We start from the raw sequence: 22,799 nt of genomic DNA on the forward strand, positions 1-22,799 counted from the left end.
CTCCCGAAGAGGACGCAATGGAGGTGGACGACCTCCCAAAGAAGAGGGGATGCGGGAGACCGCCCACCACGGGCGAGTTCGTAGGCCTCCGCGAGAAACGCGAGGAGGAGGCCGCCCGCAAGCAGGAGAAGGAGAGGGAGCGTAGGGCCCAGAAAGCCCTATCGGAGGATGCTCCCCTTTCTCCGCCAAATAGGGGCCTTCGGGCCTATGAGGCGGAATGCGCCGAAGAGGTTTGAAAGGCCCCGACCCCGGATATCGCGGCGCGGAGTATGGAGCAGGCGGCTGCCATAGACCGTATCGCCGTCTGCTCCGGAAATTTGCAGGGCTCTCTCCAGAAGAGGCTCAGGGAGGCCGCGGCCCTTGTCAGGGTAACGGCCAGCACCCTGGCGGAGAGAGCCCAACAGAACGAGGCGAAAGGGGAGCTAGCGGCCCTCCGCAGGGACATAAAGTCCCTCGGAGACCGCAATGCGGATCTCCAACGGGAGATCCGCGAGCTAAAGGAGGAGCTCGACGCGACTCGTCGCGCGAAGCCCCCCTCCCGGCTAGAACTTCCCGGTTCGCCCGGGGGGTCTCCCCGCAAAAGGCGGGGGGTTCCCCGGGTAAAGTTGGTGGAGGAGCTGGACGTTCCAATTAGACTGGAACGTCCAGCCGCGGGAAGGGGACAGAGGTCCCCATCGTCGGGGAGGGTTATGGGACGAGGGTCCCCAACGTCTTCGGGGGGGGGGGGGTATGGGACGTATGTCCCCAACGTTGGCGGGTGGCCGGGGTAATGCGGCGATGAGGCCCCCTTTGAGGGGTACCTCTGCGCCGCTCTCCGAGAGCTACCCGCCGGGAGTGGTCGGCGAGGTTGGTATCGGTGGTACACCGATCAGATCGCCGCCCTTGTCGACCTGCGGGCGGCAATAGGCCGGAGTGGGCCCCATGGACCCACCGCAACAGCCGGCCGCCCGCCTGGAGGGGCCTTCCCACCTCTCCCCCCTGCCGGCGCTGTAGCACCGGGTCGGGGGGGGAAGAGGAGGAAGAAGAAAAAAGGGCGTAGCACGGGGGGGAAGGGGGCTCTAAGCCCCCCCTGCCCCGCCCGGCCCGCCGGCAAGAGCGGGAGGATGGGGGGGATTCCTCCCCCCGGCGACTCCCGGCCGGCAAGGCCCATGCAGGAGGTCCATCCTCCCCCCCACACGTACCCGGCCAGGGCGAGCCCTGGTCTAAGGTGGTGGGGCAGAGGGAACGGACGACTAGGGCAAGGGCTGCACAACAGGCCCAACCCCTAGCCAAGAAGGGAGCTGCCAGGCAGGCGCCTCCACCCCGACAAGCCGGGGGGACGCGCCAGAGGCAGCGGCCTAATGGGCGTCGGGGAGGAGACGCCTCTAGGCGCAGAGTGCCCCGTTCGGCTGCGGTAACGATTACCTGCGTCGACGGGGCATATCAGGAGACGATGACCGTGGCCCAGAGGGAGATCGACCTCCTCAAGTTGGGGATAGACTCCCTCCGCGTCCGTGAAGCCGCCACGGGGGCCATGGTCATCGAGCTCACCGGGTCGGGTGAGAAGGACGGGCCGACGGCGGCACAGAGGGCCGACGCCCTCTACGCGGACCTTTGCCGGGTATTTGCTGGCAAAGAGGAGGTCCAACTCGCCCGACCCGTCAGGAAGGCGGAGCTGCAGCTCCGCGGCCTCGACCGCTCCCTTACGGCCGCCGACATAGCGGCGGCCGTCGCCGGGGGAGGAGGCTGTGCGGCGGAGGAAGTGCGGGTGGGAGACATTAAGTTCCCCACCCGCGGCTTGGGCACTGCATGGGTGCAGTGCCCTTTGAGAGCCGCCAACAAAGTGGCGGCAGCCCGGGCCATCCAAGTTGGATGGTCCCGGGCACAGGTGGAGCTGCTGGACAAACGCCCTCTCCAGTGTTTTAGATGCCTGGAGAAGGGACATGTCCAGCAGCACTGCAGCAGCCCCATAGATAGACGGGGCTGCTGCTACAGGTGCGGCAAACCGGGACACCTGGCGCGGGACTGCGCCGATAATGTCAGGTGCCCGGTTTGTTCCGGACTGGGTCGTCCGGCCGACCATAGGGTGGGAAGTGCGAGGTGCACCCCCCCTAAAAAACGGCCGGACCGACGACGGGAGACGCTCCCGGCGGCGAGTGCCGCGGCGGGATCTCGGCCGGCAGAACCGGCCGAGAGTACCGCAGCACCCTCCGACACCCGCAAACGCGGGGCGGAGGATAGCGGGGCCTCCTCGGAGGCCCCTAAGGAGAAGAGGCCACCAAAGGCCCGGCCTGCAGCCGCCACCCCACCCGCCCCTATGGGCCCCCTATTTATTTTCATCCTTCATTAAACCCGGTATCTTTTTATTCGCGAGCGGTATACCGTACACATTGTCCACCGCATAATCGCTGGTATCGAATCTGTCGACGTTTCGCTTTATATTCTCATATACATCTTCACACTCGATGTGATATATGAGACTGTCGGTGTCGGTGTACATGACTTTACATTTCTCTCGATACATAGGTATCATATAATCGTGGTGAAACTCGTACAAACATATTTTGGATATGTCGAGTATACACATACCCACGTAGATTGGTTTATTAAATTTCACCTCGAGATTGCGCAATTCAACGGCGATCAGATTCTCCGAAAACACGCTTCTACTATGAAAATTTGGTTTTGCGATCATCGCCTCTGCGCCATATTTTCCATCCCAATGTGTCACGAGCTTAATATTAACGTGATTGCGCACATTTTCCATCGTTTTGCCAAATACCGTATTATTCATTAATTTATATAAATATTTTTCAAAATCATTTTTCGCGAGTGTTCGGAATTGTGTATTAAGTTCGATATAACTGCGAAGCCATGGAGATTGCGAAAACTGTAATATTCGATGTATTTTTGTAACGCGAAGTCCGTGTCGCGTGCATTGCTGCAGGTTGCGGTAATGTATTATGTAACGATTCTTATCGTATAAGGTTGCGAGCAGCTTATCCTGCCGCTTACCAGGTGGTTTGTCGCGTGTCGGGCAAAACGGTAGATCAGTGTGCGCATCGTGAACACGTTGCGGATACTCGAGATCGACTTCAAGGATGTAGCCTATAGGCGAATCGAGCGCGATCGATGATGTATCAAAATCGGATACGTCGTCGACCCATCGAAAATCTGCATAGGGCAAGGGTTGACACATTGCCCATCCGTACAAATTATTTACATCAAAGTATGTAAGATACGTTGAAGGTTTCGATGGGTCGTACGACTGCATATACTTGTTATTAGCATGTGCGTATCTGTTGGAACATTGACTCAAACCACCGCGTATTCCGCGTTCGATAAATAAAACCATGTCGATATCCGTAAGCAATTCGAATGTAATATTTGTATGCTTCAACATGGCGTCCCACGTATATCCGGGAAGAGTGTAATAATACGCGGGGTCGAGCCCATAACTTTTAATACAACTCTCGCGGAAATTTTCAAAAATGTCTGCTAATAACAAGACATCAATTTTGAGATACAAGTCGCTATATTCGCCCAGCGTTCGAATGGAGAACCGCTCCCACACGTTCTCGGCGTGCGCGTAATCGCTCTCGGATATCGTGTCAGGAGTGGTGCACTTGGACACAGTATAATTGGACACAGTGCAAATGGACACGTTACAAATGGACACGAGATTTTGCACACGGTTCAATTGGACACAGTGCATTTGGATACAGTAATTTTGGATACAGTAGCTTTTGGACACATAAGAAAATACGCATTGTTTACTTGGACACCGCTCACTTGGACACTGTTCATTTGGACACCGTTCGTTTGGACACAGAAAGATGCGCACCGTTCATTTGGACACCGTTCGTTTGGACACCGTTATTTGCCCACCGTTCGTTTGGACACCGTTCATTTGCCCATCGTTCGTTTGGACACCGTTCATTTGCCCACTGTTCGTTTGGACACCGTTCATTTGCCCACCGTTCGTTTGGACACCGTTCATTTGCCCACCGTTCGTTTGGACACCAAAATTTGATTTAAGTTATACGACGTAATCCACACCAAATTTTTGTTTTAAATAAGAAATAGGTTTAGGTTTGGTTATATCTTCCGGAAGTGGAGCCCCCCCGCAGGGGGGGCGGAACCCACTGTATCCATGCATGACATCCAAATATGCGAAAGGCTAAACAAAGTGCTAAAAGCAATGTAAAATTAATGACATCAGTATCAGAGATATATAAGTATGAATATATTTTATTTTGACAGATATTATAATCTTCAAATGTATCTCCTTTTCACGATTTCATATTTTACATAGATTTACCAGTATAAAGTGTTATAAGAATACTAATTATATTTTCCCAAAATGATTTTTATTTCTCTCCATCTGTTACATATTCGAACAAACAGTGCGCATGTTTCTGTGTACAAATGAACGGTGTCCAAACGAACGGTGGGCAAACGAACGGTGGGCAAATGAATGGTGTCCAAACGAACGGTGGGCAAATAACGATGTCCAAACGAACGGTGTCCAAATGAACAGTGCGCGTCTTTCTGTGTCCAAACGAACGGTGTCCAAATGAACAGTGTCCAAGTGAGCGGTGTCCAAGTAAACGATGCGTATTTTCTTACGTGTCCAGAAGCTACTGTATCCAAAATTACTGTGTCCAAATGCACTGTGTCCAATTGAACCGTGTGCACAATCTCGTGTCCATTTGTAACGTGTCCATTTGCACCGTGTCCAATTGTACTGTGTCCAAGTGAAGGCCACTCCTTATTAACAGCTCTTGTCTCGGAACTCTTGGCGAAAATACTGACAGGATGTGCCTCTTTACCATGATTTTATATTCTATCTTGATGTCTCTTTCCATCATGTGTATCTAAATCTTTATTTCGCGATTTGTCACGTACATTTTGGCTAATGTCGATTATTGCATTTTGTCGTCTAGAGATGATGTCAAATCCCAGGTGTATCGCAAAAGTTTCAAATTACATGCAGCTGCCCAATGTTATTGCAATTTAATCATGAGGATTATCCTTATATTTTAGAATTTTGTCATGTTTTGACACGCGCGTTTGAAATCTGATATCTATAAGCGATGTCATCGCGAAGCAGCCGCACATCGGCGCTTGCAAATTTTATATTAAGTTGCATTTTTGTGCATTTGGCTAAATCTCACACCTGGTGATGATGTCATCGCGAAGCAGCCGTATATCGGCGCTTGAATGGAAAAATTGAAAAAAATATCGCGTCATCAATAATCCCCACCTCATTGCAATTTTGAAACGCTAATACATATTTTAAATATGTTCAATACGTTCAGTATTGCATCGACCACTTGTGTGAAAGGTTTATATAAAAATGTATCCCACTGAAGGAAGCCGCATGAATTATTACGTTCCGATTCAAGATGCTGATGAAACTTCACCGTGTAAGAAGAAATGTAACAAGTTTTAATCAACTTGAAAAATTTTTATACTTTTTAAATATTTTTTATACTTTTTAAATATTTATATAAATAATATTGTTTTTACTCCCTAGCATTTCATCCGAGTCTCGTCGCGCGGTTCGTATACTCGGAAGACGATACGCCTTAACTCCGACGTCGTACAAATATTTGGACATTGGAATAAACGTTGGAGCTGTATCTTGCGTGGAATTGGTTCTCGGCTATAATCGGGGCAATCAAATAATATTGCCCTTTGAAACGTGGAAATCGCTAATGCAGAAACGTGCGGACATTGAACGGCTTCTACAATCGGCTGAAATCCCATTGCGGATTCGAGATTTGACATTCGAAGTGGTTAAAATATCTGATTCGAATATTATAAAAATTGGATTATCAAATAATTCTTTATATATGAAACCGCCAACTCTATTCTATTTATTCGATTTTGAAAAATGTATAGATCATATGTATTACTGGTTATGCGAAAATACGCATATTGTAAATGAAAAATTCAAACAATTTGTAACTGTTTTACAACAGAATAATATCGCTAATGTATGCGACGCTACAAAAACTATACATGAAAGTGATATGTTTAACAGCGAATCGCTCATAGATTGCGAGTTATTAACATGTGCTGTAAATGATATTCTTCACGAGGCTTGTAATAAATAAGTTATTTTACTAATTATCTGTGAATTTAATTATTTATCCCATTCTTTATGCATGAATAAAAACGGTGTAATAGATATACACAGTTTGCAAAATTTAACTTGCGGACGCTATCTCTCTTTCAAGTGCATGCGGACGCTATCCCTCTCGCACCGCCTCGCGTATGCTCTCTCTCTCGCACCGTCTCGCGCTATCCTTCTCCCACGCCCATAGAATATCATTAGCGCTATCCTTCTCTTACATATTGCGGACGCCTCGCGCTATCTCTGTCACACCTACTCGCGGCATCGTACCTTCGCGTTCCCTCTTCCCCGCGGCCCCCGCACCTACCGTTCCGCAGCGTTCCCCCTCCCCCTTTCCGCGGACCCCGCTCCTACCGTTCCGCCGCGGTCCCCTCCCCCTCATCGTGGACCCCGCGCCTACCGTTCCGCCGCGGTCCCCTCCCCCTCTCCGCGGACCCCGCGCCTACCGTTCCGCCGCGTTCCCCTCCCCCTCTCCACGGACCCCGTGCCTACCGTTCCGCCGCGGTCCCCCTCCCCCTCTCCGCGGACCCCGCGCCTACCGTTCCGCCGCGGTCCCCTCCCCCTCTCCGCGGATCCCGCGCCTACCGTTCCGCCGCGGTCACCTCCGCGTGACGTCATTCCCATCCCCATGACGTCATTCCCACCCCCGTGACGTCATACCCCCCCCGTGACATCCCCCCCTGACGTCATACCCTCCATGACCTCATACCCCCCTCCCGTGACGTCATACTCCCCATGACGTCATACCCCCCGCGCCGGTCCCCCTCCCCAGAGGACCATGGCTTAGAACCGGCCCAGTATCACTACTTACTTTGACGTGAAATTTAGAAACGCGTCTCTTCGCGATAATTCGTAGAATATTAACCAACGTTTTCTCATCGCGCGAAACGCGCGTTCTTCGAAACGATTCGTAGAACGTCCACCGATGTTTCGAGTCTCGAAATTCCAAGTCAAAGAATACAAGCCTGTGATGTAAAACTTGTATACGTTGACGTGAAATTTAAATCGAAATATATAATTTTTTCTTTTTGAGTTAAAAACATGTGTTTCAGTTAGAAGTTCTTCTCGAACTATTATCTTCGGCGCGACCGCGAAATATTATATCAAAAATGCAATGGTAATATATTATTTATAAAATATGTTTATACTAACAATAAACTACTAAAGTTTGAATGTTTTAAGAAACGTTTCTGATAGCGTCGTAGATAAAATAGCGAAGGCGCCTCGCAATATTACGAAGCGCTCGCGAGTTCGATCCTCGCGAAACGCGCGCTCGTTATTCTCTTCTATTGCGCTCGCGGAGTATTTTATTAAACGTAAATAGTATTTTCTCGATATACGTTTTTTCGCTCCTTACAGCGGTATCTTATAATGTCCCCACGGTAACGTATCCGTAGTTCCCGATATCGCGTATCGCTTGTCATCGTGCGGACTGAGCGCGATCTTCAACTCCGACACTGTATATATCTCGTGTAACTCGGATCTTATACAAAACTGCTCGCGCTTCATCTCGATCCCTCGTCGAAGACAGCGCGCGTAATCGTCGAACGTTATCGTTCTCGCCGTTCTTAACACTCTTGATCCTTTTCGTATCGCTTCTACCGTCGATTCGCAGCGCGTACATCTTCGCTCTGAGTCCGATAAATTCGGTCATAATTGCGCCAGCGTTCTCATCCTTCATCGCACCGGGTATTTTCTTATTAGCGAGAGGCATACCGTACGCGTTGTCCGTCGCGTAATCGCTCGTATCGAATCTGTCGATATCGCGCTTCATATCCTCGTACACGTCCTCGCACTCGACGCGATAAATGAGACTATCCGTGTCGGTGTACATTATTCTACACTTATCTCGATACAATGGTAGCATGTACTCGTAGTGAAATTCATACAAACGAATCTTAGATATGTCGAGAATACACATACTCACATAGATCGGTTTGTTGAACTTAACCTCGAGTTTGCGCAATTCCACAGCTACGAGATCCTCCGCGAAGACGCTTCTACTGTGAAAGTTCGGCTTCGCGATCATCGCCTCCGCGCCGTATCGCCCGTCCCATCGAGTCACGAGTCGGACATTCGAATGATTGCGCACGTTCTCCATAGTTTTGCCGAACACGGCGTTATTCATCAATTTGTATAGATTTTTCTCGAACTCGTTTTTCGCGTTAATTCGTAATCGCGTATTCAGTTCGATGTATTCGCGCAGCCATGGAGATTGCGCGAATCGCAATATTCTGTGTATTTTCGTAACGCGTAATCCGTGTCGAACGCAGATTGCGATAATATATTACGTAACGGCTCTTATCGTACAGCGTGGCGAGAAGCTTCTCGTCTCCTTTTCCGGGCGGCTTATCGCGCGTCGGGCAGAATGGCAAGTCAGCGTGAGAATCGTGAAGGTCGGACGGATACACAAGGTCGACCTCTAGAATGTAACCGATAGGCGAGTTCGGCGTCACGGACGTTAAGTCAATGCTCGTAACGTCATCGACCCATCGAAAATCTTCGTAAGACAACGATTGACACATCGCCCATCCATACAAATTATTTATATCGAAGTACATGAGATACGACGATGGTTCCGAAGGATCGTACGACTGTAAATACTTGTTATTAGCGCGCGCGTATCTGTTGGAACATTGACTTAACCCGCCGCGTATTCCGCGTTCCACGAACATCACCATATCGATGTCGGTTAACAATTCGAATCGCACACCCGTATACTTTAACATAGCGTCTCACGTGTATCCCGGTAACGTGTAATAGTATGCGGGATCTAAATTATAACTCCTCATACACGCGTCGCGAAAATTTTCGAAGACATCGGCCAATAGAAGAACGTCGGTCTTTAAATACAAATCGCTATAATCGCCCAACGTTTCGACGCGAAACCGCTTCCAGACTCTTATCGCGCGCGCGTAATCGCTCTCGGATATCGCGTCACCGGTTAGCGAACTGTGAAAAGCCTCGCGCGGCGGTAGACGAGTCTCCAGCAATTTATCTACGTCGTCGACATACTCGTACGGAAATACGCCCTTTCGCGCGAGAAGCTCGAAATCGGCGTCGCTAAGATCGGAAAATTCCGAACGCGCGATCCTCAACTCGCTCTTGTCTAGATACGACGCCAATTTCTCGAGACTCGCGCTTAGAAATTTGAAAGAATCCACAAAACGCAATTTCAAGCGTCTCCCGAACCATCCCTCGTCCCACGCATCTTCGACGTTCTTCGTGAAAGAGATGTACGTTTCTTTCGTTATCGGCAATACTTCCACGCTGCCGGGAAAAGCGTTAGCTACATCTTTAATGATAAAATGCGCGTCGTAGCCCGATAAATTGTGAAAGAATACGGGAATTACGTAAGTATCCTTATAATTTAAATTACAATTCGAATGCGCCGGACTTCTGTACCGTCCGGCCAGATGACAGTGATCGCGCATGCGAGCGTCTCCCGATTCGAACGGTCTCTCGCATATGTTACAGCGCGTCGCGCTTATGAATCTCTCCCACTCGTCCAATGTAAGATCCGTCATAGGAGCATCGGTATCGAGAATAGTCTTCGCGCAAAGCGCTAGATCGTGCAGTTCTTTAACGAACCACGATACGCAATCCTCGCCGCGATAAGCTCTGTAGGTCGAGCTAACGCCATCGAGCGCGCATCGCGCGTAATATCCGGCGCTATAGACTTCGTGATGCTGAACGATAGATGTGTTCAACGTTCTCCTCTCCTCTTTCTTCTTCAGTACGCATTCGAGATCGGCGTGCACCACGAATGGAAGTCGCTCCTTTCTACTATAGTTGCGAAACTCTAACCATTTGTCGTCTTTGGTAGCAAGGACTATAGCGCACTCGTTCATCTTTCCGCAGTCCACGCTGTGAGCCAATAACTTATCGCTCGTTCGAAAATAGTGCATGCATCTGCGACATAACGCACATTTTTAAATCGCGCGCATTATCAACATTGCGCGACGATTCTTTTAATTTGTACTCACCGATCGCATATATGCGATTTATTTCGCCTACCGCTCAGTTGCGAGCCGACGAGTCGCGACAGATTCTTGATCCATGCGAAATGCGTCGCGTTATCTCGTCGCGTCGTATCGTCAAAATACAGCAGATTAATGTGTCTGTCCTTTTTATCGTCAGTGAGACGCAGAGGAACGACGCGGCAACCGCCTTTTCCCTCCTTTTTATTTCGAACGGTGTACACATTGATAGATATGTCGTTAATACGCTCGAATCTAGTAATTCTGTTCAAACTCATAGGAAACTTAACGCCCTCCAGATTCAGCACTGTCGTGTAATGCGGGTACGAAGATTCCCGACCCGCGTTTTTTTCGGCTGGATACAGAGCGGCGACCACCGCTCATGCGAAACACGCATTGTCATTAGATCGCACGTTTATTACCGCTCTCTTCAACACGATCTCTCGCGGTAATTTAACGTGGCATCCCGCGCGCATAGGATTGTATTTGTTCACATTCACCGTTAAATTGAATATTCGCGATAACGCCCATCCGCTATCGCGCTCCTGAAATTCCTCCAACGTGGCTAGAGTAGCGTCGACCACTCGCTTCTCATACCACTCTTGCAAGTCGGAAAGAGGTAGAAGCGGATAATTCTTCGTAACGATAGTCTTAACACCGATCTTCTCTCGTCGCCCGAGACGAACTCGCCGATGAATGCGGTATTGACCTTAACACTGTTATATCCATCCATAACATCGCGTATTCGATCGAGCACGATATCTCTAGCATCCTCGAGAAATCGCTGAGGTTCGATATAATCAAAATTAATAACCGCGCCGGTTAAAACGCGTCTAGAAAAAGCCGTCTCGATCTCGGACCACGAGAATCCCTCGCGTCTCTCTACGCCATCTCCCATGCGTTCGAAACGTCGACGCAGATCGTCTCTCGCGCCCGTCAATCGAACGATTCGAGCGATAAGAGAATTGATCGCTCCGGTCGATCTCCCCCGGCGCTTGCCTCGACACCTCTCCCGCAGAGTCTCGAGACGCTCGTCGCACCGTCGCGCCCACGCGCGATACGCGTCCTCCGTCGCGACGTCCCGCGCGCTATCGAGAAGATCGCGCGCCTCCATCGTTTCTCGATTCGTCACTCGTCGTCTAACGAACGCCAAGATTTTTTACAGATAAACGACGTCTCTTCCTCGTCGTAATTCTCGATGTAGAACAAAGCTCTCGTCTCGCAGCCGGCGCACCAATTATTCGACACGTCGAAAACCTCGTCGACGAGATCGCAAGCGGGCACCATCTCGCTATACACCGTTTTCGTCACGTGCGTCGATATGCTTCTCGCGAAACTCGAGCTACGCGCGCAATACGCACAATATCTCTCGTCCTCCTCGAAATAATTTCCGTTCTCGAATCGGCAACCGAACTTAAAAAAACAATGCACGACGTGATTCACCTCCCACAAAAATTTCGGAATTCCGTATCGCCGTTTCCAATTGCGATAAAGCAAATAGCCGTCGGCTCCGACATTCGCGAAAGGCTCGTCGAATCGCGTCTCGCTCGCCTCTCGCACGAACTCTTCCGCGAAGCTCCCTCGGCGCGTGCTTCATCGCGCCGCGAAATATTTTCGAACGTACTAATACCTCGAGATCATCGCGGCGTCCTTTTATAACGGGGAAAAATAGCGAGGACGCGCCCCCGATTAACCGAGCCGGATACTCGCTCTCGGACGCGTCTCGCCACCGGACGCGCGACGTCGCCGGAAAATGGAAAAAAACTCGCCCTGAAACGCGATAAGCGCGCTCGTATCGCCGCTAACGCGCGCCTCGAGAAGAGGAGAGCGACGAGGGACGCCCACTCCGTCCGCTCGACCGCCCACCGACGATTCCCTGCCCCCCTCGACGCCGGGCGTCCGCCGTCCGCTCGCGGATCGCGCGCTAGAAGCGGCGCGCGTCCCTAAAGAATCGCGATAACGGATCGCGCGCTATAAGCGGCGCGCGCCCCTAAAGAACGAGTCGCGTCAAGGTCGAATTGGGAGGAACCGCCACCCCCCGAGCGCCATCTCTCGAGCGCTCTCGGCGACTCGTACCCCCCGCTTCTCCCCTCGCCCTACTTACCCTCCCATTCACCCGCCCAGCCCGAACTCCCCCCCGCGGGCGCCAACAAACTGCTCCGAAAATATCTCTCTCTCTTCCTCTCCATCGGTACCCTCTCTCTCACACTCATGACAAAGTGAGCCAAAAGCATCCTTACTATCCTACTCGCGTTCGATTACAACGTTTGCTCCGAGTTCTGGTTCGGACAAATTCTCGCTTGAATTTAAAGGTGGGTATACACTTAGCGAACGAACAGCGAATGCAAACGTTCATTATTATCATTCAGCAGATATATACGCCAAAGCGAATGCGAACAGAGCGTTCGATTCGCATTCGGCTCGATTCCCTCATGAAGCGGTACATCAAAGACAATTCGTGCGAGAAAAACGTTCAAAACGTTTTGCATTCGCTGTTCGTTCGGTGTTCGTTCGCTAAATGTATACCCACCTTAATGTGCTTAGATTTCTTCGTACGTTATCGCGTATATCCCGGAGTGCTTCTACTGCTACTCTTATAGGACTTGCGCTATTTCTAATGGCTCTATTCGCTGGTTCACTAAATAACCATGATTTATTTGCTACGCTTTTCTGTGGTGCGTTTCGGTTTTCCGACATTCACGCGTTTACAAATTTTAATTTCTCGACTTACAATAATACGATGAGCAGCATTCTCTCGTTCGATGTCGGCCGTTGATCGTCGCATGCCCTTGAGATAGGTCGGTGCGCCTTCTCAGGTTGCGCTTCTCGTTGTCGCTCGATATACCGGGTGTCTCGAAGTTCCTGCTAGACTTCCTTTTCCCTCGGTTGTAGGTGTCGACTGTCTGACGGAGTTATCTTTGCTGTCTCTCGTTCTTTCGATTCCACGGAATTTTTTGCTTCGTGGTTATGGACCTTTGCCGGTGTTGATCTTGTTAAAGCTGGCGCATCCCACCGCTGCCACCAATTAATGTTGTGCCTCTAGCCGCTAAGGAAGAGGTCCTTTGGGATTTGTACACCCAAAGGATTAGGATCCATGCTCGAAATAAGACACTTCCGGATGTTAGGTATAATTTAGTATATTTTGCAAGATTTAATACACTTTCACTTATTCGCGATTATAATAGTCGGTCGCGATACGTACGGTACTTCGATAATATTGAGCAAGCGAGTAGTCAGCGAGTAGTCAGCAAGTAGTCTCGCGAGGTGCATCTCGCGCTTATTATATCTTTTAATTAATTAGGTCGTTGATTGGGGAGGAGTGTGGTGTCCCTGACCGGAGCACGTCTCGTGCTCCGCTTGTTAGTCTGTCTCGTCAGCTGCTTGCTCAGCTTCCAAGAACTTGACCGTGACTTCCTTCTCTTTCGTCACGTATCTTACTTTTATTTTATTAATATTCTTTTATTACTTTACTCTTTCCTAATTTTTCTTGATCTCTTTTCTAATTTTAATGCTTTGCTTTACTCAGCTCTTTCTTACACTTTTCTGTCACTTTATTGTTTTATTCTTTAATATATTAACAAATTGGTCGGGTTACGACACATATGAGCTGGTTTTGGGAAAGATAGCACGTGTTCCATCGAACGAATTTCTACCTCCTGGGGATAAATTAGCAAATTACGATGAATATTTAATAAATCTTATCACTCAACTTCATGCACTTCAGGGAAATGCATGCGATAATGTCATTTAAACAAAAATTAAATTAAAAAATTATTATGATAGAAAAATTAACTCACAAACTTTTAAACCGGGAGATCAAGTATTTTTATTAAAGATCTAATATAATAAAGATCCAAAATCAGGTAAATTCGGAGACCAATATACTGGGCCTCACGAAGTTCTAGAAATCTTGAATGAAAATAACGTAAAAATTAGAATAAAAAAGAATAGTCGAATTATATATCCCAACCGCTTACGAGTTTCATACATTAAACTTGTGCCAAATGATAGTTCCAAATAATAATAATGTACTTTCAGATGGACCTCGACATTACGCGTCTAATTGTGATACTGGTAGTGCTAATAACTAAATTTTATCAGACTTATGGAATAATAGGGTACGACTGTGAATCTCCTTCGGCAAACCTAACAACTTTATCTTTATTAACTATCGAAGAATGCGATATATCACTACAAAATGTCAAACGCGAACCAGCAGATATACAATTACTCCAAATTAACGAGTTTGAGTCAGTAAAAGTAATGCAGTGTAAAATTGAAATCGATCGGTCAATAAAAAAATGTGGAATGTTCTCTCACTCCATGGATGTATACAATGGAAAATATTCATACATAAAAGAAATACCCCGTGACACATGCAGACGAATGCATGACTATGGCATCTTTCAAATGGAACTGACCTACATAACTGGTTCAAAATCAAATCAAACTACAACACATCCAGTAACACTTGCTAGCAACGTGAACAATGACGGAGCGTGTATCGGAGGAGCTTATTCTGATTCCTATGGAACTTGGGCAGATGTAACTGTGCTTGCAAGCATAAAAATAACGCTACAAGATTACATAATCAATGTAAAAATAAACACCAATCGCGTGCAGCTTAGATCCAATGTAGCATTCGGCTCTATGCATTGTACTGTACAATTTGTACAGATGTAGAAGGAGGAGATACGTATTGGGACCCCGTGCCTACCGATACTTGCAAACTTTATAACTTCGGTATATTATTCGAAGGATATGCAGAATAGTTGACAAAGATAAAGATCATCCTCAAATAGTTTATTCTTTAACAACGCAAAACAATATTTGCATTGACTAGCAAAGAAAAATATAATACATGTGGATATTCATTAATAACAACACAGCATCCTAAATTACTAATTTTCGAGACTGTACGCGGTACCACTGTCTTTAAAAAACAATCCGGCACCTCCAATCTCGGTATTTTTACCTATATGAATTCTAAATTCGTATACGTAGATATCTGGACTCAAATAAACGAACTTTATAGAAATTTATTACTACACTAATATAATTTAAAAAAAAGAATGTTGCATAATGCATTAGCAATAGCTACTCAAGCACTTGACATTTTTGCATACCACTTAATGAAACGACCTGGATATATGGCTCTTTTGGCAGGGAAAGTAATCCATATAGTCAAGTGTGTACCAGTTGATGTAAAACTTGCAAGAAAAAAGAATGCTATGACCAATTACCAGTAATCCGAGGGAACTGAACACATTTTTTAACGCCTCAAACTCATATACTACTACAACAAGGAACGCAAACTGCATGTAATTAATTTGCACCTGCCATGTACCTCTTAGGAGATTTATGGTACTAATTTATACCTAATCCGATAGACATCTTACCACCAACCATTATGAAACCATTAACCAAGCCTACTTGGAAATAAATTAATCCAGGATCACTCGCCACTAGTGGCATATATTCTGAAGGAGAGTTAAAAGATCTTAGGGCTCGTTCCCACTGAGCGCGTCTCGCGTCGCGTCATGCGTCGCGTTACAAGATAGCCAATCAGAACGTCTATTTTATTGCATCATCTCCGACACGACCTTCTTGCGCGACGCTTCGGTTTGGTTCGTTTGGTTGCTCGACATTCTCGCGTTTGCCATTGTTGGTCACCATGTCCACCGACACAGAACTGACATTTGTAAGTGATATGATAATGATATGTAACAGCATAGTGCTTGGCATAGAAAATAATTGTTTTTCGGATTCTCATTCACTATCTAAAAAGTATCACAATCGATGCAACTGTATTGCAATTATTTCTTATTTGAAGTTCAATACTGATCATCCATTACTGTGACCATTAAACACTATTTTCCTTGTTTCAGTTCTGCGATAAATGTGATGCAGTTTTAGAAGGCAGTGTAGCTGCCCTAGCACATTACAAGATTTGTACTGTGCACGAGCAAGAGAGTGAGGAAGAATGCTTGTACATTCCAGGGACCTCACAACAGTACGCCAGAAATGAAGCGTTTGGAAATAAACCCTTAAGCCCTGTCAAAGTAGATGACAAAGAATTGCTCATCAGTCTTTTGCAGAGAGCCTTTGTGGAATTCATTAATTCCGTATGCTGAAAGGAGTTTCAAAATAACGTCAGCGTTGTGGGTTGAAGTTGACATTGCTTTAGGTAAATACAAATCTTTACAAACTAAATATACTATATATGTCTATATTTAGGTTTTTAATATCACTGTTCAGGTGTACACAATGGATCGAGTCAGAAAATCTTCAAATCATTAAGAGATCGCTACGTCAGACTGCTTGCTGAAGAAAAAAACTCCAAGCGCAGTGGCAGTGGCGCAGGAAGCAAAGTTGATTGGAAGTACTTCACATAGCTCGATTTCCTTCGTTCCAGTGTCGAATACAGACCGTAAGTTCAAGTTTTAACGTTCCAATTTTGGAGGAACAGCACATACACTTATACATCCTAAGATGATTTCTACATTTGTTTTTCCAACTTTTGGGAACATCCAATAAACAAATCTTTCTCTATAGAAAAAAACGAGAGATATCCATACACTAAATACATTTCCCAATTACAGGACGACAAGCAACCTCCCGAAGAATAAACGTTCCATCACAGACATGAAAGCTTCGGTAACGAACGCCGGTAACGAACGTTCTTTTGCACAAAAAAAAAAACAAGAGTGCCGAACCTGTGAAATCTCTGACAGAGAACTTCGAAGCTTTTTGCAGAAAGCATCTCGAATCTCCGGTACCCAACCGTATTGGATCTTTCATTATGTACTTAGAGACTGAAATGAGAGCACTCCCAGATCAGATAGTGACGAGGTTGATACGAAATTTTATGGAGTCATTGATAAAGGCACAGGATGATGCATATGGCAAATAGGAAAACAACAGTACTCTCTCGAATGAATTGTGTAGCCGCGCCTTCGATTTACACGTCCACATTAACAGAATTTATTTGTTTCGCCGATCGGAGAGATAGGACGTAATTGATTTGTCCGGGTTTAGTTTGTTGAACAGTATTTATTCCTTTCGACACCAACTCCCGGACCGTCTTAGGTAATCGCACGCGACAGCAAGATATGAGCGGACACACGAATTATCGTTTAATTATAACTTTATGAGCGTGAGGCGTTCGGTGTGCTCCCGGTGAAGGCTTGCGACGAAGTGTCTTAACGAAAAACCTTCTCTGCGATCCACGTACAATAGTCCTGGTTGATACGGGTGCTACAAAAAAGGAGGAATTTCGATCGTTCGATTCCGAGAGCCAATCGGCTATCGACAACGAGGTGTTTGTCAGAATCGAACGATACGAAGAAACCGCAAACACGGAATGAAAACAAGACTTCGCACGTAACGTCTCGCTTTAGAACGTTCGAGAAACAAAATTAATAATATAATTTATAAAACGCTTACTTTCTTGAACATCCCGCTCGCCTCGTATACCGGGTAGGTTACGAAATAACTGGTTAAATCCTACCACCATAATCGATACACAGCATCTTAATGATAATTCTCGATCAGACGGTCCGAAGAGCTCTACAGCAAATTTTTCAACATACAATAATAGGAAAAGAGTACAGATAAAGATCGTCGGTGATTCAATCGAAATACATGAATTAACCTAATCAGTAAATCTTAGCATAGGGTTATTTACATAGGCGTTCTTATAATAGATATATGTACATATACAGAGCGTGACGATAATTAAAGTCAAACTTAATTATTAACGCATAAAGAAAACGCAAATTAATTTAAGAGCCAGTGTCACTTGATATCGGTAGCTGACAGATCTGCGTTATTGGTCGCTTTAGAGTGGTTTTGGCAGTACGCAATGTAACTACTCGGACATGCCCATCCGATCCCGGATGTACGTCTAATATTCGGGCAAGTTCCCATTTCGAAGGAGGTGCCAAATTATTTTTCGACAATACCAGCTCGTTAATTTTGAGCTCCGGTTTGTTTTCTTGCCATTTACGCCTTTGTTGCAATGTATGCAAATAATCAGAAGACCAAGAACGCCAGATCTGCTCTAAAATCGTACGCACTTGCTGCCATCGAGACAGCCGATTCGAATCGATATCTAAAACAGATTCTTCAGGCGGACTTACTAACGGGCGACCGACTAAAAAATGACCCGGAGTTAACGCGGAAAAGTCATTCGGATCATCATGTAACGCGGAAATCGGGCGGGAATTTAGGCAAGCCTCGATTTGACACAGCAGCGTAGCGAACTCGATCTGCGATAATGTTCGGGAACCAATCGCTCGTTTCAAATGAAACTTTAATCCTTTGACACCGGCTTCCCAAAGTCCGCCGAAATGCGGAGCAGAGGGAGGTATAAAATGCCATTTTACGTTATCATTAGCTATAGCGTCTTGTATTTGAGGGTCGGCGACAAGTCGCTGAAAGGTAGTGTTTAATTCGCGGTCCGCGCCTTGAAAATTAGTGCCGTTATCACTGTACATGTCGGATGGGAGACCGCGACGGCTTGCAAATCTCCGAAAGGCGGAGAGAAAACCGTTAGTAGCGTAATCATCTACGTATTCTAAATGGACGGCCTTTGTCGAGAGACAAATAAAAACGGCAACATAATATTTTTTGGATCGTTGACCGCGGCCGACTGACGGAATTATATTCATCGGCCCGGCGTAATCGACGCCTGTGTGCGAGAACGGAGCCGAAGGCGTGACGCGGGGCTGGGGGAGATTCCCCATCAGCTGTTGCGAGGTACGTGCGCGTTCGCGTACGCACTTTACACAACTACGTATAAGAGATTTTACACTGGTGCGCGCTGAAATTATCCAATAATTTTGGCGTAAAATTCTTAACGTTAATTGAGTGCCTCCATGAAGAGAGGCTTTATGAGCTTGAGCGATTAATAAATCCGAAATTCGATGTTTCGGTAAAATTATAGGGTGCCGTTCATCATAACTGAGTGACGAATGGTCAATCCGCCCGCCAAGGCGAATTAATTTATCTTTCCCGAGAGAGGGGTAAAGCGATAACAAAGAACTGGATCTTGGCAGTAAACTTTTATCGTTTAACGCTTGAATTTCGGATGGAAAATGACGTTGTTGCACGTAACGGAGCCAAAACAAGGAAGCTTCTTTGAGTTCGACAGTGTACACATAACGACACTGACGCCAACGAAGGATAATTGAGGACAAATCGCGTTGTAATTTAGGCCTGGTCATTAAATGATTACTTAATGTAGAATCATTGCTCGTTTTGCACGACGCGTTAAATACTACGCGAAGTTTCGTCGTGCTGCTAGACTCGCGTAGTACCGGATGATGCGGTATATACACCGCTTGGTTAAGCGTCGGATTTTCGTCGGAGACAGGTTCCATATGACCCATAGATTTATATTCATTTAAGAAAGAATGATAGGGTTTCGCGAGATCCGGATTTTTTCGTAGGCGTTGTTCTAATTTCGAATAAAGAAGCGCGGCAGTTTCGCGCGAAGCTCCTATATCGAGCGGAGGGTTGGTTTTAAATGGTAACCGTATTATATAGCGGCCGTCTTCGGCACGCTGATGTGTTTCGACAAAATGTTGTTCGCATTTTTTATCTTCTTCCGACAGCTGAATTTCGGAAGAAATTTCCTCGATCTCCCAAAATTTTTGAAGGAGAGAATCGAGCGAAGGAATTGTTACGCAATTTAATGAAGTCGCGGAACCGGTAATTGAATTAGAAGTGCCGGTAGGACCGGATAATATCCATCCTAAAGCAGTAAGCTGGGCCGTCGGAGTTCCGGTCGGACCATGTTTTACCCTTTGCTTTAATAACGATCCATATAAATCTGATCCGATGAGCAGATGGATCGGATGATTGCTAAACGGATCCGGATCCGCGAGAGATAATTTCCGTAAATGCGGCCAATAATCTACGGTTTGAGTCTTTGAGCCAGCGTATGACGTAATTTTTTGATATACGAAAGCAGTCAAAGAAAAGGTGGAGGAACCTCGCCCATTACAAGACTCGAGAGTTAGAGACACCTGAGATTTCGCTACGCCACTGTATCGTTCGCCGAAACACTGTACGTGGAGGCTCGCGCGGGAACGTTTCGTGCGCATAGTTTGACACAACGATTCCGAAATAAAGCTAACAGCCGAGCCTTGATCTAACAACGCACGAACTTTAAATTTACGTCCTTCGATGGTACGCAGTATTACCCATGCGGTGGCTAGTAACACGTTCGGCGGATTTTTCAGCGGCGAATGAATCGTTTGAACGGAAGCGACGGCGGTCTCGTTCTTTATCTCAGGGGTGGCCGAGCCGCTCGGTTGAGCGTTAAGAGTTTTGTTTTCCAAAACAGAATTTTCACTAATCTTCTGTACTGGTATATTTGATGCACGATGCAAGAGCGTATGATGTGCTCGTCGGCACAAATTACAGCGTTTTTTACTCTTGCAAGAGGTCGGGAAATGGCCGACTTTTAAACAATTAAAGCAACATTTGTGTGATTTGAGAAACTGAGTTCTCTGTTCGACGGATTTACGCTTAAACTCGTCGCATAACATCAAATTATGATTGCCGGAACAATTCAAGCATTTTTCGGTGGCTACGTTATTCACCGAGGCCCGATTAGAGCCTTTATTTTTATGAGACGAAGTATCGGCATTTAACTTAGAATGATCGGTTAGTCCTCGAATTCGCAACGTCATAAAATCTCGAATCTCTTCATACGTCGGAGATGCGGTTGATTTACCGCGTTGCAGATTCCACTCATTACGTGTGCGTGGACTAAATTTTTGCGAAACAATATAGACTAATAAGTCATCCCATTTTTCAACAGGTCTGCCTAAATTTGTTAACGCGGCTAATGACGCGGCAACGGTATCGCGTAAACCTTTGAGTTCGACAGCGGATTCCGTTTTCATAATAGGCAAATCAGCGAAAGCATGAATATGCGCATGAATAATCGCGTTTTGATTATCGTACTCTTCAATAAGTAATTTCCACGCACCATCGTAATTTGCGTCTGCAATCTTAACATGATTAATTAATACAGCGGCTTCGCCCGTGACACTGGCTTTTAAATAATGTAATTTCTGCGTATTCGACAGCGATTCTTTCGAGGCGACGAGCGATTCGAATATTCCGCGGAAGTTTTCCCATTCCGCGAACTTACCGGAAAATTTCGGCAACGGGATGCGTGGTAATTGCAATGAAACCGCGCCAGACAATTCGCGAGAAGAAATGTCGCTTACCGTTGATGCCGCATTTGGGTCGCACCGGGAGAATTTACCTATCACGTCTGCGAGGTAGTCCGCCGCTTCGTGGTAGACGTCCTCTGCCGTAAAGAATTCCTCCTCGGTGAAGTATTGGACTGTACGCTGTTCGTCGGCCGTTGCTATTTGCTGAAGCTGGACGTTGAGACGTTGACACCTTTCCCATAATGTCTCCAAGGCGTCCAGTCGACTCTTCGCCTTGTATTGCGTGACGTTGGCCTTGCCCATTTTCTTAAAGTTGGGGAACACTCGTTTCATCGAGCTTATTGTAATAGATTGCTCGATGAGGAGGCCCTGCAGCGAGTCCGTCATGATGGTAGGCCGATAAGATGAAGCCTTTCAGCAACAATTCACCACCTTTGGGTTGTAGAGATGCTGAAGCGTGACGACTGGTCCGTCGCACGCGGATGTGCGAAGACGCACTATAATTTTCACTTAACAGTGCCGCGCGCTAAAGCGTGCGACAACTATGTGTAACTGCGGATTACGCAGGACGCACTCTGAGGTGCGGAGTGCTAAAGAGCACAAAGATTGCACTTAAGCTGTGCAAAGCGCTAAGAAGCGCGAGATTTGCGCGGCACTGCGGATTACGCAGGACGCACTTTGAGGCGAGGAGTGCTAAAGAGCACAAAGATTGCACTTAAGCTGTGCAAAGCGCTAAGAAGCGCGAGATTTGCGCGGCACTGCGGATTACGCAGGACGCACTTTGAGGTGCGGAGTGCTAAAGAGCACAAAGATTGCACTTAAGCTGTGCAAAGCGCTAAGAAGCGCGAGATTTGCGCGGCACTGCGGATTACGCAGGGCACAATAATAATGATACGTTGTGCTTAAGAGCACAACTTTAATAATGCAAAGAAATGCAAAGTTGACTTCGCGCACTTTATTTTCCCGGAAGTCCTTTCAACGCACTCGCGTTATTATTTACGGCAGCGGAATGCGGATAGATGTTTTGATATCGCGCACCGTCTCCGTCTCGCGATAGTTTTTATAAGTGCTGTTACCTTAGCGTGTCAGCGTTCTCACTCGCACTCCGCGAACTGATTACCGAATCACTATCTGTTTTTCCAATATCCGGCTCGAAGGACCATTTAATGTAGCCGCGCCTTCGATTTACACGTCCACATTAACAGAATTTATTTGTTTCGCCGATCGGAGAGATAGGACGTAATTGATTTGTCCGGGTTTAGTTTGTTGAACAGTATTTATTCCTTTCGACACCAACTCCCGGACCGTCTTAGGTAATCGCACGCGACAGCAAGATATGAGCGGACACACGAATTATCGTTTAATTATAACTTTATGAGCGTGAGGCGTTCGGTGTGCTCCCGGTGAAGGCTTGCGACGAAGTGTCTTAACGAAAAACCTTCTCTGCGATCCACGTACAATAGTCCTGGTTGATACGGGTGCTACAAAAAAGGAGGAATTTCGATC

General features: G+C 46.8%; 2 protein-coding genes and 1 pseudogene across 2 annotated transcripts; 1 reads left to right on the plus strand and 2 right to left on the minus strand.

Annotated features, from left to right (window-relative positions):
• Nucleotides 1–8,856: 8,856 nt before the first annotated feature.
• On the minus strand, nucleotides 8,857–10,999 carry LOC138944991 (uncharacterized). The gene is made up of 3 exons (XM_070316131.1): nucleotides 10,699–10,999; nucleotides 10,139–10,480; nucleotides 8,857–9,953 (listed from the first exon to the last, which is right to left on the minus strand). The coding sequence occupies exons 1-3, from the start codon at nucleotides 10,997–10,999 to the stop codon at nucleotides 8,857–8,859; spliced, it is 1,740 nt and encodes a 579-aa protein (XP_070172232.1).
• Nucleotides 11,000–14,090: 3,091 nt separating this feature from the next.
• LOC138931914 (uncharacterized) lies at nucleotides 14,091–17,044 on the plus strand (annotated as a pseudogene).
• An 841-nt stretch (nucleotides 17,045–17,885) lies between these two features.
• LOC138944992 (uncharacterized) lies at nucleotides 17,886–21,680 on the minus strand. Its single transcript, XM_070316132.1, has 2 exons — nucleotides 21,386–21,680; nucleotides 17,886–20,905 (listed from the first exon to the last, which is right to left on the minus strand). Exons 1-2 carry the CDS (start codon nucleotides 21,678–21,680, stop codon nucleotides 17,886–17,888), a joined length of 3,315 nt encoding a protein of 1,104 aa, XP_070172233.1.
• Between the last annotated feature and the right edge of the window lie 1,119 nt (nucleotides 21,681–22,799).

Source organism: Polyergus mexicanus, unplaced genomic scaffold, assembly GCF_030449975.1.
Source record: "Polyergus mexicanus isolate NDT 795.1 unplaced genomic scaffold, iyPolMexi1.0 SCAF_3, whole genome shotgun sequence".
NCBI lineage: Eukaryota > Metazoa > Arthropoda > Insecta > Hymenoptera > Formicidae > Polyergus > Polyergus mexicanus.

Excerpts from the sequence above, each read along its gene's own strand:
- LOC138944991 (XM_070316131.1), bottom strand. The coding sequence starts at position 10,999 with ATGGGAGATGGCGTAGAGAGACGCGAGGGATTCTCGTGGTCCGAGATC. Across the intron at positions 10,481-10,698 it reads CTTTCCGACTTGCAAGAGTG|CGGTGGTCGCCGCTCTGTAT; the intron begins GTATGAGAAGCG and ends GTTTCGCATGAG. Across the intron at positions 9,954-10,138 it reads CGTCGGCTCGCAACTGAGCG|TCCTTGCTACCAAAGACGAC; the intron begins GTAGGCGAAATA and ends AGTGCGCTATAG.
- LOC138944992 (XM_070316132.1), bottom strand. The coding sequence starts at position 21,680 with ATGACGGACTCGCTGCAGGGCCTCCTCATCGAGCAATCTATTACAATA. Across the intron at positions 20,906-21,385 it reads CTACCTCGCAGACGTGATAG|TCTATATTGTTTCGCAAAAA; the intron begins GTAAATTCTCCC and ends ATGACTTATTAG.